This window comes from Oncorhynchus masou, chromosome 23 (assembly GCF_036934945.1).
Source record: "Oncorhynchus masou masou isolate Uvic2021 chromosome 23, UVic_Omas_1.1, whole genome shotgun sequence".
NCBI lineage: Eukaryota > Metazoa > Chordata > Actinopteri > Salmoniformes > Salmonidae > Oncorhynchus > Oncorhynchus masou.
Genome location: NC_088234.1, coordinates 39,435,717 through 39,447,719, shown reverse-complemented (window position 1 = coordinate 39,447,719; position 12,003 = coordinate 39,435,717). Strand labels below are relative to the sequence as shown.

Here is a 12,003-nt window from a genome sequence, read left to right as displayed (position 1 = left end):
AAAGAAGCCTCTGACAGGACTGTTTAACCCCGTCTGTCTACAGCCCCATGTTACGGATGTCCTTCATCGTCTTCTCCACTCGAGGAACCACCATCATGAAACTGACAGAGAGCAGGTATAGAGTTTCACACCGTCGCACAGTCACAATTTCGCCTGTCAATACTTGACCTGTCAAATCCCTTCAGGGGGGGGGGATCTCTCTCTCTCACTGTATCTTACCGCTGTGTGTCCCTTAGTGTTCTTAGTCTTCCCCCACTGTATTTGATCAGCTGTCATTCCTCTCCTCCCCTTCACAGGGAGTCCATTAACAGAGGTCTAACCACTCTGAGGAGGGAGGCACCAGGAGGAGACACCTTTATGAACCTTGGCCTGGAGAAGGTGATACTATCGCCCTTCAATATATCACCTCTCACTAACTAACTCATAGTATCCATACTGTTTTAATGCTTGACATCGATACTCTATCGTTCCATTTTTGTAGGCCAACGAACAGATACACTATGAGAACCATGGTAAGTGTCTGTGTGCTGTGCTGAGCACGTGTGTTTTGTATGGGTATGTGTTATACTGATTTCTGCAGACATGGCTCTGTTAGTATGTATTTGTATGCACAGGCTGGTATTGAGGAAATATGATGTTATCTGCTTTTAAAGGGACAGCCAGTGTGATCATTGCACTGACTGATGGAGAACTGAATGAGTGGCAATTTGCTACTGCACAACGAGAGGTGAGTACACACACCAGAGACAGCACGAGAGGTCAGTAGCGTCCTACTATAAAATCAAAGTTGGCGTTAACAGATTGTCAAAACGGTGTGTGTTTTCTCCATGCAGGCACAGAGGGCACGGTCGCTTGGAGCCATAGTTTACTGTGTGGGAGTCAAAGAGTTTAATGAGACGCAGGTAACTGACACTCATAAATACACATTCAATAGTCCATTCTGTGATCATCTGCAATGCAACAAGTTTATCTCATGTGTGTGTGTGTGTGTGTGTGTGTGTGTGTGTGTGTGTGTGTGTGTGTGTGTGTGTGTCCTATAGCTGGCTACCATAGCAGACACCCTGGAGCATGTATTCCCTGTCTGGGGGGGTTTCCAAGCCCTCAGGAGCATCATCAACTCGGTACGTATGGTATTTATGCCAGAATCAAAGGATAGTTTTTGGTACTTCAAGGAATTCAACACCATATTAATGGTTCAGTGGTCCATAGAAAGTGTATCTATCAGGTTATAGTTGTCGAATAACTATTTTATCATGTATTTTCTCAGTAGATAGAGTCCCAGATATACAGTATGTCTTGCCCACAACGACAAAATGTCTTCTGTGTTTTCATCTCTCAGATCATTAAGAAGTCCTGCATTGAGATTCTAGCTGCTGAACCGTCCAGTGTGTGTGCAGGAGGTAAGAGCTGGTCGTACCAAAGTTGGGTTGCACTTCTTATGAATACCCTCTTCATAATGCATTATAGATGTGTTTGAAATGCGCCATGAGCTATGCACAATGGATCTTTTGCTGTCAAACTGGGCTGAAAATATTAGTTCTGCTACCGAGTCTCTTAGGAAAAACTTTAAAGAACCAGATTAAGCCAACTCGTGGATTCAAATAAATGCAGTGACTTCAGAAAGTATTCCCCTTGACTTATTCCACATTTTGTCGTGTTGCAGCCTTAATACAGAATTGATTCAATTGATCATTAAAAAAAATATTCAGAAATATCTCATTTAGATTTCACACCTGTGAGTCAATAGATGTTAAAATCATCTTTGGCAGCGATTACAGCTGTGAGTCTTCGTAGGTAAGTTTTTCATAACTTTTCATAACCACATTGTACAATATTTGCACATTATTCTTTTTAAAATTCTTCAAGCTCTGTCAGGTTGGTTGTTGATCATCGCTTAACAGCCATTTTCAAGTCTTGCCATTGATTTTCAAGCCAATTTAATTCAAAACTAGGCCACTAAGGAACATTCACTGTCAGCTTGGTAAGGAACTCCAGGATATATTTGGCCTTGTGTTTTAAGTTATTGTCCTGCTGAAAGGTGAATTTCTCTCCCAGTGTCTGTTGTAAAGCAGACTGAACCAGGTTTTCCTCTAGGATTTTGCCTGTGCTGAGCTCTACTATGTTTCTTTTTATCCTAAAAACAACTCCCAGACCTTGCCGATGACAAGCATACCCATAACATGATGCAGCCACCACCATGCTTGAAAATATGAAGAGTGGTACTCAGTGATGTGTTGTGTTGGATTTGCCCCAAACATAACGCTTTGTATTCAGGACATAAAGTTCATGTCTTTGGCACATTTTTTGCAGTTTTAATTGAGTGCCTTATTGCAAACAAGATTCTGTACAGGCTACCTTCATTTCACTCTGTCATTTAGGTTAGTATGGTGGAGTAACTACAATGTTGTTGATCCATCCTCAATTTTGTCCTATAACAGCCATTAAACTGTAACTGTTTTAAAGTCACCATTGGCCTCGTGGTGAGATCCCTGAGCGGTTAACTTCCTCTCCGGGAACTGAGTTAGGAAGGACGCCTATATTTTTGTAGTTACCGGGTGATACACCACCCAAAGTGTAATGGATAACTTCACCATGCTCAAAGGGATATTCATTGTCTTCTTTTTTTAAACCCATCTACCAATAGGTGGCCTTCTTTGCGAGGCATTGGAAAACCTACCTTTTGTGGTTGAATCGGTGTTTTCTGTCAACTTATTATGTGGCTTGATAAGCACATTTTCAGTCGCACCATAAAAAAGGGGTTGAATGATTTTTAACACAAGACATTTCAGCTTTTAATTTCCTATTCATTTGTACAATGTTCTAAAAATCATTATTCCACCCTGACTGCATGGGGTAATGTGACACAAAATCTCAATTGAATCCATTTGAAATTCAAGCTGTAACACAACAACATGTGGAAAATGTCAAGGGGTGGGAATACTCTCTGATGGAGCTGTAGTTATTTGGATCAAACATATGGAATTTTGCCATTTCTGATTATGGTATTTGTCAAAGACAGACACCTGACAGTGAATGTGTTCTGGCCCACTGGTCCAGCTGAGTGGTGGTCATCAGAATACATTATCATAATGCGGTGTGTGAGGTGAGCGCATGGCCGACCAACCATGATGACCAAGGAAGTGACAGAGAGCGTATTGTCCTGAGAAATGAGTGTTTGTGTGTGTGTGTGTCAGGAAATTAGCTGTGCTTCTTTAAGCCTGGCTGCCTCTCTGGCCTAGTTTTCCACGTCTGATACCTTAAGTAGCCACTGAAAGAAAATGAGCGTGTGCGTGTGCGTGTGCGTGTGCGTGTGTGTGTGTGTGTGTGTGTGTGTGTGTGTGTGTGTGTGTGTGTGTGTGTGTGTGTGTGTGTGTGTGTGTGTGTGTGTGTGCGTGCGTGAGTGAGTGCGTGAGTGAGAGAGTGGTCTGGTGTGTGTAGCCAGCAGGATGGATGAGGGCTGACATGACCTTATTAGGACACACTTACTACTGTTCTGTCTCTACAGCAACCAGCGGAAGGGATTAGTGTTCACCAGACATGATCAATGTTCATTATGGAATATGAGAGAATTGGGGCGGGTGGGGGGGGGGGGAGATACAAAAAGAGAAGACAGAGAGTGCAAGAGGAAAAGAGGGAAGAGCGAGGCAGGGAGGGAGAGAGGGGGAGAGAGAGAGAGAGTGAGGAAGATAGAGATGGAAGTTATAGAGACTGGGAGTGGGAGAGAGTGAGAGAAAGAGAGACAGACCCTTCATAAAGACTTGTCTATATAATAATATGCTAATCAGGATCAGGAACGGCACGTCCTTGCCTGGTCAGCCTGTCCCCAAATGTCCCAAACAGCCTAATTTACTATTTGAATAATGAGAACAGTAATGGTCAGTGAACTAAGAGGCAGAATAAGTAGATTTAGAGGTTAAGTTGTCAATCAAGAGCAGCAAATGTAAATGTGATGTCTTTAGTACAAAGATGACGTTAGATGAAACTCTGGACTAAATCTTTTTAAAACTTTGCAATAATCCAGGACTGTTTCAAGCACTGTCCATTAATCTGAGATGACACAGCTGTCTAAGGCACTGCAACTCAATGATAGAGGCGTCACTACAGACCCTGGTTCAATTCCAGGCTTATCACAACCGGCCGTGATTGGGAGTCCCATAGGGCAGCGCACAATTGGCCCAGCGTCGTCCAGGGTAGGGTCATTGTAAATAATAATTTGTTCTTAACTGACTTGCCTAGTTAAATAAAGTTTAAATAAATAAAACATTTATTTAAAAAAATACAATATTAATGTGTAAAAGTTTTAATGCATTTTCAATTAAGATATACACTGGTATTAATTGAAAATACGTTTTCATAATACTGTGTGACAGAGTCATTCTTAACGAAGGTGGTGATAAACATGGGAACATACGGAGGCAATATGAAAGTATTTTTCCAGGACAGAAAATGCCCTAGTCCGGATGCTGTTATGAATGATAAGATGAGGGTAGAGAAGGACTGGGGCTCTTTTTCACCATGAAGCCTAACCAAAAAAGGTTATGAGATGAGATAACAAAATTGCACAGGAAATGTAAGTTAGTGCTACAGTCGCTTCAGGATTTAGATAAGGTTTAACTGTCTATATGGATCTCTCTTCCTGCCATGAGCCCAGCGCACAGTGATGGCAGCAAACACACATACATACTAACACACAAACACATATAGACGTTCTTCCAGTCCACACACAAGCACAACCAGACGCTCTTTTAACCAGCATACACACACACGTCCCTCACACTGATATAAAGTGACCAGACCGCACTGCCTGCAAACAGGCCATCAGATTGGACAGTGAACGCCAGCCACGCTATCTAACCTGACAGCACTGATCAGGCACACACACACACACACACACACACACACACACACACACACACACACACACACACACACACACACACACACACACACACACACACACACACACACACACACACGCACACACACACAGGCCAGTGAGAGGTGGTCTTGCTATCTAACCTGACAGCAGAGATTGCTGCTTTCATTAACATCTGACCTCTCACCCCGCCTCCCCCTTCCCTCCCCCTTCTGTCCACATTTCCCTGTACCCCCAACCCCTCGTCCCCATTACTGTCCCGTCGCACTAACGTGATTGAAGTGGCCACAATCGGACATGCCAAATCCCCCTACAAACACAGACACGCACATGCAAACACACACACAGCCCTGGCCTATCAACACACACAGTTTTGGCCACGCAAGGCGACAAGAGCACTAGTGACAAGTCGCAAGCCCCTGACACTCTTATAAGATGGCGTCATACTGAATGGCCACCGTTTTGCGAGCTCTGACCCAACTTTGCTATTTTGGCATTTATTGTTACATTATTTTCACTAAATGTATTCACTATCGTTTCTTATAACTGACAAGAACTTTTGAACATCAGATTCGGCAGTTATTTACCTAAATTCCGGCTTCGACTCACCTGTACTGGGCTTTTTTTGTAATTCCGACCCAATTTTTGGGTTATCCAAGAGGAAACGCCGGCGTTATAGAGGCAAGAGAGGGGGAGTACTTGCTAGATGTAGACGAAGGGAAAACTAGCCTCTGCTTCCCTCCATTCTATTGGCCAATGTACAGTCACCTGATAATAACATGGATGACCTCCGATCGCCGATTTGCTACCAACGGGACACTTGTAACTGCAATAGTCTCTGCTTTTCTGAAACATGGCTTTCGGACAAGATACCCGATTGTCAAATGTCTTTTCAGCTGTTACTGCGACATTCCACCTCAGGAAAAGAAAAATAACAAGATAGCACTTAACAAACTATGAGGCTATAAACAATCAGGAAAACTTGCACCCGGAGGCTGCTTTCCTTGTTGCTGGCTATTTTAATTCCGCATCATTAAGTCACATCATGCCCAACTTCCATCAATACGTCTCCTTTGCCACTCGGGCCGAAAAAGTCCTAGACCTCTATAACTCTACCCACAAGCAAGAATACAAGGCTCTCCCTCGTCCCCCAGACAGCAAATCAGATCATGACTCCATACTCCTGCTTCCTGTTTACTCGCAGAATGTCAAATGGGAAGTACATGTGACTCGCTCCGTTGAGAATCAGAGATTATGCTGCTGGACTGCTTTGCTAGCGCTGATTGGAATAAGTTCAGAGACTCCACCGATAACATCGACGAGCTAGCCACCTCTGCCACCTGCGTCATTAGAAATGAATCGGAGACGTTGTCCCCACAGCTGCTTCACCAATCAAAAGCCCTGGTTAACAGAGGTTGGCGCTAAACCACAGACAACCCTAAGGCTACAGCTGAGGACAACAAGTACAAGAAGTCCCGCTATGACCTCCACAGAGTCATAATATATATATTTTTTTAAAGCTAACAGGCATATTCACAGTCATTTTCAACCTCTTTGAAAAGCTATGAAAAGCTGGTTATGGCACACATCAACTCCATCATCCCAGACCCGCTAGTCCCATTAAAGTTTTCATGCCGCCCGAACAGATCCACAGACGACGCCATCTCAATTACACTCCACACTGCTCTCACCCACCGAGATAAGAGGAACACCTACAGTTGAAGTCGGAAGTTGACATACACCTTCGCCAAATACATTTTAACTCAGTTTTTCACAATGCCTGACATTTAATCCTAGTAAAATTTAGGATAACCACTTTATTTTAAGAATGTGAAATGTCAGAATAATAGTATTTATTTCAGCTTTTGTTTTTTTCATCACATTCCCAGTGGGTCAGAAGTTTACATACACTCAATTAGTATTTGGTAGCATTGCCTTTAAATTGTTTAACTTGGGTCAAACATTTCAGGTAGCCTTCCACAAGCTTCCCACAATAAGTTGGGTGAATTTTGGCCCATTCCTCCTGACAGAGCTGGTGTAACTGAGACAGGTTTGTAGGCCTCCTTGCTCACACACACTTTTTCAGTTCTGCCCACACATTTTCTATAGGATTGAGGTCAGGACTTTGTGATGGCCACTCCAATACCTTGACTTTGTTGTCCTTAAGCCATTTTGCCACAACTTTGGAAGTATGCTTGTGGTCATTGTCCATTTGGAAGACCCATTTACAACCAAGCTTTAACTTCCTGACTGATGTCTTGAGATGTTGCTTCAATATATCCATATAATTTTCCTAATTTTCCTATTTCATCATCTATTTTGTGAAGTGCACCAGTCCCTCCTGCAGCAAAGCACCCCCACAACATGATGCTGCCATCCCCGTGCCTCATGGTTGGGATGGTGTTCTTCGGCTTGCAAGCCTCCCCCTTTTTCCGCCAAACATAACGATGGTCATTATGGCCAAACAGTTATATTTCTATTTAATCAGACCAGAGGATATTTCTCCAAAAAGTGTCATCTTTGTCCCCATGTGCAGTTGTAAACCGTAGTCTGGCTTTTTTGTTGCGATTTTTGAGCAGTGGCTTCTTCCTTGCTGAGCGGCCTTTCAGGTTATGTTGATTTAGGACTCGTTTCACTGTGGATATAGATACTTTTTTACCTGTTTCCTCCAGCATCTTCACAAGGTCCTTTGCTGTTGTTCTGGGATTGTTTTGCACTTTTCACCCCAAAGTACATTCATCTCTAGGAGACAGAACGTTCGCGTCTCCTTCCTGAGCGGTATGATGGCTGCATGGTCCCATGGTGTTCATACTTGCGTACTATTGTTTGTACAGATGAATGTGGTACATTCAGGCATTTGGAAATTGCTCCCAAGGATGAACCAGACTTGTGGAGGTCTACCATTTTTTTATGAGGTCTTGGCTGATTTCTTTCGAATTTCCCATGATGTCAAGCAAAGAGGCACTTAGTTTGAAGGTAGGTCTTGAAATACATGCACAGGTACACCTCCAATTGACTCAAATTATGTCAATTAGCCTATCAGAAGCTTCTAAGGCCATGATATCATTTTCCTGAATTTTCCAAGCTGTTTAAAGGCACAGTAAACTTAGTGTACGTAAACTTCTGACCCACTGAAATTGTGATACAGTGAATTATAAGTGAAATAATCTGTCTGTTAACTATTGTTGGAAAAATTACATGTGTCATGCACAAAGTAGATGTCCTAAACGACTTGCCAAAACTATAGTTTGTTAACAAGAAATTTGTGGAGGGGTTGAAAAACAAGTTTTAATGACTCCAACCTAACTGTATGTAAACTTCTGACTTCAACTGTACGTGAGAATGCTGTTCATTGACTACAGCTCAGTGTTCAACACCATTCAGAAAAACATTCCAAGGAATATTCCATAGTGTTGTGTTTCTAGGAAGTTTCATTGGTTCTTGTAGAATACTTCTGTGTCTATGTATATCATTGCCAATGGCTAATTCTATTGTTACTTCCTAGAGAAGAACAGGTACTCGGGGACAATGGATTCAAGGTTGTGTTGGGGGGAGGGGGAAATAATATAGTCTCAACATAAGATAAGCTGGTCTTGTGCATCACTGTATGTAGCGTAGTGTGCTTATCACCTTTCTCCACTTCTTTTTAGGGCATTGGGCTCTCTTTCACCTGGAAAGGTTTCCTGTAGCCTGTTCGGGGCTTCATTGGCACCTGTGCCCTCCATCCTCTGTGTTCCCTTCCATACCCACTGCACTGCCAGGAATCAGAGTTGAGACTTTTTCCTCCAATGACTGCCTGATCAGAATAAATTGCGTGTGTATTTTCCTCAGCTTAGCAGACAGGTCCCCTTTTCCCTTGTGCCTTCAGAATGTTGAGTTTGGTTTAATAGTTCCACAGCTTAAAGATTGACATGCAAGTGTATCTACCGCTGCAGATCCTCTGGTGATACATCTACGCCAAGCTCCTCTGAAATCGGCTTGATCACGTAGCTGGAAAGGTCTCCTTTTTCCTTGTCTTCCAGTAGGGACAATATTCTCATGTTGTTTGGTCTCATTCTGTTTACTTGCTGGTGCAGTTCATCTTCTGAAGTTTGCACATTTGCTTCCAGAAGTCCAATTTTGTAGTCCTGTTCATCCATGCAACTGTACCTGGTCACACCACCCTGGATTACTGACCTCTGCCTGCCCTGACCCTGAGCCTGACTGCTGTTCTGTATCTTTCGGATTCTGCTCTGGACTACTGACCTCTGCCTGCCCTTGACCTGTCTTTTGCCCCCAACCCCCCCGTTTTTTTTTTAAAATAAACTCGTTATTTTGAAGCTGTCTGCATCTGGTTCTTCTCCTGAGCCTGGACATTTCCTGGATATACTTCATCTGCTTATTGCTCTAATTTGTATCTCCAAGTTGTTCTTCGTCTTTCCCATAAGGGAAGCTATGGCTTGTTGGGTTCAAGTCGCAGTGTCGCTTTACCCACAGATTGGTCCGCTGTCGTATATAACTGACCGCTCACGCTCTCACGTATGCTTGGGGATATGTTGAGTTATCGATTCTTTTTAGTACTACATTGAATTTTATAACTGCATTGTTGGGTTTTGAGCTTGCAAGAAAGGCATTTCACTTTACTTGTCCATGTGACATTAAAACTTGAAACTTAAACAGCACGCACACACACACACACACACCCACATGCACTAGATACAGCCAATAAATACAGCTCTCAGTGTCACAGGCAAACGCAAATGTGACCAACAGTGAGAGAAAGAGCAGAACATCTTCAAATGTGGCACTAAATATCACAACATGAAGAACATGAATGACTTTGTTTTTACATTAGTGCTGAACATGACATTCACTTCAATACAGCAACATAACTAATTATGATGTATTGGTGGCATTTCAGCGAGAGTGACAATGTTTTACCTTAGTTGCCTTGACCTTTTTAAAACACTGTTTTTTCCCTTGTGGGGAACACACACACCGTGATGTCTTTATCCAGTGAATTGTACACTTTCTGTAGCTTTAAATGTTAAAGGTGTGGCGAAGGTTCATTTATATTAAGAAGGGATGAGGCTAGAATATGCCTCAGTGCACAGCAAAGATCACACACAAACGTGCATGGAGGAATACACACACAGACACACCGTTGATGTCATAGGTAAGTTCAGATCTACTCTGTTTCCACTGGTAACCCTGCAGACCGCTTTCTAAGCGAGCCCCCCCTCTCTCCACAACAAACGCTGTACACACATACACACCACTGACACGCACACTCACATTCCAACATATGCTGGTTTGCTTCCATCAATGCGCTTTAGTGGTGCCTGGGGGTACCGAAAGGTCAGAGACACACACACACATATTCCTGTCCACACACACATACAGTCACTCAAAACCCTCCCGGCTGTGCAGGCAGAGATTTGTGAACAGCAGCACTTTTAGCATTAGCACCAGTGGAGCATATGCCTGTACACACACGCACCACGCACATCAGCACACTCACAACGTTAGCACCAGTGGAGCATATGCCTGTACACACACGCACCACGCACATCAGCACACTCACAACGTTAGCACCAGTGGAGCATATGCCTGTACACACACGCACCACGCACATCAGCACACTCACAACGTTAGCACCAGTGGAGCATATGCCTGTACGCACCACGCACATCAGCACACTCACAACGTTAGCACCAGTGGAGCATATGCCTGTACACACACGCACCACGCACATCAGCACACTCACAACGTTAGCACCAGTGGAGCATATGCCTGTACGCACCACGCACATCAGCACACTCACAACGTTAGCACCAGTGGAGCATATGCCTGTACACACACGCACCACGCACATCAGCACACTCACAACGTTAGCACCAGTGGAGCATATGCCTGTACACACACGCACCACGCACATCAGCACACTCACAACGTTAGCACCAGTGGAGCATATGCCTGTACACACACGCACCACGCACATCAGCACACTCACAACGTTAGCACCAGTGAAGCATATGCCTGTACATACACGCACCACGCACATCAGCACACTCACAACGTTAGCACCAGTGAAGCATATGCTGGTTGTTTTTCTCCAGCTTGAGTTGAGTCTTCCTGAAAGGTTAAGCATGGAGCACAATAAGAGAACAGGCAAAGAGCCTCAGGCTGTGAACACTTTCTAATGTAAAACAGGGCCACATGAGACAAAGGCATAGAAGTGGCAGAGAAGTGCTGCTGCCATCCTCACAGTCATATTTTTCAAAACAAATTTTCACGAGACTACTTTGCTAGAAAAGTATAATGCATTCAAATAACGTTGAATGGTTGGAGATAAATGGTTCTTACCGTTTCTGTTTCTTTCTCTCAGAGTCGTTTCAGGTGGTAGTTCGAGGGAACGGTTTTCTCCACGCCAGAAACACTGACCAGGTCCTCTGTAGCTTCAAACTCAACGACACACACACTCTGGGTGAGACACACAAACATATATGTTTTATGTAAGAAATGGGGACATCATTTTGTCTATAATTATATACTAAGAACATGTCTGATGAATCTCTCTCACACACACAAATGCTCACACACACATGTTTTCTGTGTTTATTTGCAACATGAAAGCTACAGTACACAGTTGAAACAAGTGGTCACTGCTCCTCTGTTTTGGTAAAAAGCTGAGGGATGGCCCTGGAGAAATGTAACCACTCTCGAATTCATAGACAAAGCCATGGACTGACCATCCAATTATAGTTTAAACCATGTTTTCAGGCTATACAGTGTTTGTTAATGCAAACATTGGATTAAAACAAGCTTATAGTTTGGGTTCTGATGGGTTACGAAAGTTGAACTAAGCTCATGAGGCATTTATAATTTATATTATTTAAGAATCAATGGGTATGGGCCTACCGATTGGCGCAGCAGTCTAAGGTGTCACTACAGACCCGGCTCTGATCCTGGACTGTGTCGCAGACGGCCGTGACCGGGAGACCCATGAGATGGCACACAATTGGCCCAGCGTCGTCCGGGCTTAGGGGAGGGTTTGGCCAGCCAGGATGTTCTTGTCCCATTGTGCTCTAGCTACTCCTTGTGGTGGGCTGGCCGTGTACACGCTGACTTTGGTCGCCAGTTGTACG

At 43.7% G+C, this 12,003-nt stretch overlaps 1 protein-coding gene across 3 annotated transcripts in view; it reads left to right on the top strand.

Moving 5' to 3' along the window:
• The window catches only part of LOC135510813 (anthrax toxin receptor 1-like), a 55,297-nt gene that overhangs the window by 3,902 nt on the left and 39,392 nt on the right, over positions 1 to 12,003 (top strand). For all 3 annotated transcript variants that reach the window (XM_064932064.1, XM_064932065.1, XM_064932066.1), the window contains exons 3-10: positions 44 to 115; positions 297 to 378; positions 482 to 512; positions 654 to 727; positions 834 to 902; positions 1,041 to 1,121; positions 1,340 to 1,400; positions 11,244 to 11,342. In XM_064932064.1, the coding sequence (XP_064788136.1) occupies positions 44 to 115; positions 297 to 378; positions 482 to 512; positions 654 to 727; positions 834 to 902; positions 1,041 to 1,121; positions 1,340 to 1,400; positions 11,244 to 11,342 (569 nt within the window). The remainder of the gene's footprint in view (positions 1 to 43; positions 116 to 296; positions 379 to 481; positions 513 to 653; positions 728 to 833; positions 903 to 1,040; positions 1,122 to 1,339; positions 1,401 to 11,243; positions 11,343 to 12,003) is intronic.